We start from the raw sequence: 2,146 nt of genomic DNA on the forward strand, positions 1-2,146 counted from the left end.
ATCGTCATCAGTCTATTTTCCTCATAGCAGTGAACAGACTTGTCTCTACCCTGCAGTACAATGCAGCTCAACTGAGTAGGCTGCTTCACTCTGTGTGCATCCATTTTTAATCAGGGGCTTACTTTATAGCAGGTTTTTAACCCAGCAAATGAGTAACTGTCTTAACGTTTTCATTCAAGTCGAGGGTGTTGGTGATTTAGTTGAGAAAATAGGTGAGAGGTTTGCCACATCAAAGTGAATGACAGCAGCATTTTACTGACAAGTAGAGGATAGATTTTGAAAGCTGACATTTCCCTTGCAAACCATCTTAAAATAGGCCCATTTGTATGAGTACCCAGCAATCCACAAGCAGATCTACCAATTACAGCTGTGTACAGCATTGGGATGTAATGCACAGTCACAAGCAAAGCAGCAGGGTGGTACAAGTCAAGTCATTGATTTAACTCAAAATTTTAAAACATTTTATTAATAGCTAGGGGTTCCCCTGTTCATTTGTACTGATTTGAAAGTGAATTGTTCCAAACACTAGTGTGCCGTCTCTAACTATGCAGTGTTGTGGTCCTTTTCTCTGTATATATTCTGTTCTCCAGATCACTAAAGCTGTGTCTGCAGAGCCCCCTGTCACTGTCCAGATCCCTGTCGCTCTAAAACAAGCTGCACTAAAGACCAACAAAGTAGTCTGCACTTTCTTCAAAAACAACTCCCTGTTCCAGGTAAGGCTGTACCCCTGTTGCACCTCCCATCCCCACAACCCCCAGGCTATCCCGGCTTAAAGAGAGACATGTATTAAGACATATATATATACAATTAATCTGCTTCGAATAATAATTGTAGGATTTTCTACAAAAAAGTATATTTCCCACATTAAAATCTTTAAAAAGGCATCTGCTCCTACCTCATTCATAATTAAAAATAAATAAAATCAAGAAGTCTCCTCCTTCACTGTAAAGTCGATTCTCAGTGCATGTGCACTGGCTGCTTCAAGTTTCTACTTCACACTTGTAGAAGTTGCAAATTGGACCCGATTGACTTCCAGTGAGCACAGAGAAACTTTCCACTTTTCACCATGAATGTGGGAACATCCTTCTAGTGTCAAACTGACAGCATTCTGCACAGTGAAGCTCAAACATCCAAATACCGCAATTTCCAGACTATAAGCCGCTACTTTTTTCACACGCTTTGAACCCTGCGGCTTAAACAATGATGATTTCTTTTGAAATTTAGTTGCTGCGGCTTATATTCAGGTGCGCTCAATAGTCCGGAAATTGCGGTATTCTATTTTTGAGGAGGCCTTTAAACTTTGAAACAGTACACCATTTCCATTGAGTTCTCTGTTTTCTGTGTATAGAAGGCTGCATTATTTGAGAGGACAGGTAAAGATATTGTGTGTATGTGTGTGTGTGTGTGTCTTTCAGAAGGGAGACAAAGAGCACAGGATTCTTCACGACGTTGTGGGAATCACCGTGGAGAATGAGGTCATCACTAACCTGCCTGAGCCAATTCGGATTGTCTTTCACCATGATGTCATACATGTACGTTTGTGCCCTTCTGTCTGTACGAGTGTGATCAATGTTCACCTTATGTTGCCTCAATCTATACTTTCAAATGTTTTTTTTTTTTAAGTAATTCAATTTTAAAAATGTGGTGAAAAAAAAGTCTCCCATCCAAAATTCAACAAGCATTTGATGCGCTGTAATTGAGAATTATCAAGCAAATGTGGCTTTGCTGCAGATGCTGTTCAAAAAGCCCCCTTTCAGTTCCATGACTTCTGATTCAAGCTGTCTACCTCTACACAGAGATCACATAAAACACTTGAAGGGTTTTTCTACCTCAGTTCTTACGAAAACAGATGGTGCTGTCTGTGTGCTTTGGTGTTTCTGTTGCTTCCTCTCTGCAATGCACATATGCCCAATAAACCCACTGCTTGTCATAGTGTATCTATTATCACACTGTGACTTGAACCATCTGTGGTGATGTGGTGACATGCAGCAGATTTTGCATGTAGGACTTTAGTAATGAATGCAACTATTGATAGTGGCTGCTCTGTCAATCACTACTAAATCAAAGGGGGCAGTGAGCTGTTACTTCAAAGTACCTGGCACTATTTTAAAGGTGCTGAAAGCAATATTCTCTTGTTAAAATAAGT

General features: G+C 40.2%; 1 protein-coding gene across 2 annotated transcripts in view; it reads left to right on the plus strand.

The window, feature by feature from the left end:
• adgrg1 (adhesion G protein-coupled receptor G1) overlaps window positions 1–2,146 on the plus strand; it is a 15,423-nt gene that overhangs the window by 10,012 nt on the left and 3,265 nt on the right. For both annotated transcript variants that reach the window (XM_035681862.1, XM_035681870.1), the window contains exons 7-8: window positions 591–713; window positions 1,416–1,532. In XM_035681862.1, the coding sequence (XP_035537755.1) occupies window positions 591–713; window positions 1,416–1,532 (240 nt within the window). The remainder of the gene's footprint in view (window positions 1–590; window positions 714–1,415; window positions 1,533–2,146) is intronic.

The sequence above is a fragment of the Morone saxatilis genome, unplaced genomic scaffold (assembly GCF_004916995.1).
Source record: "Morone saxatilis isolate NCDOM2014 unplaced genomic scaffold, NCSU_SB_2.0 Contig11, whole genome shotgun sequence".
Lineage (NCBI taxonomy): Eukaryota > Metazoa > Chordata > Actinopteri > Moronidae > Morone > Morone saxatilis.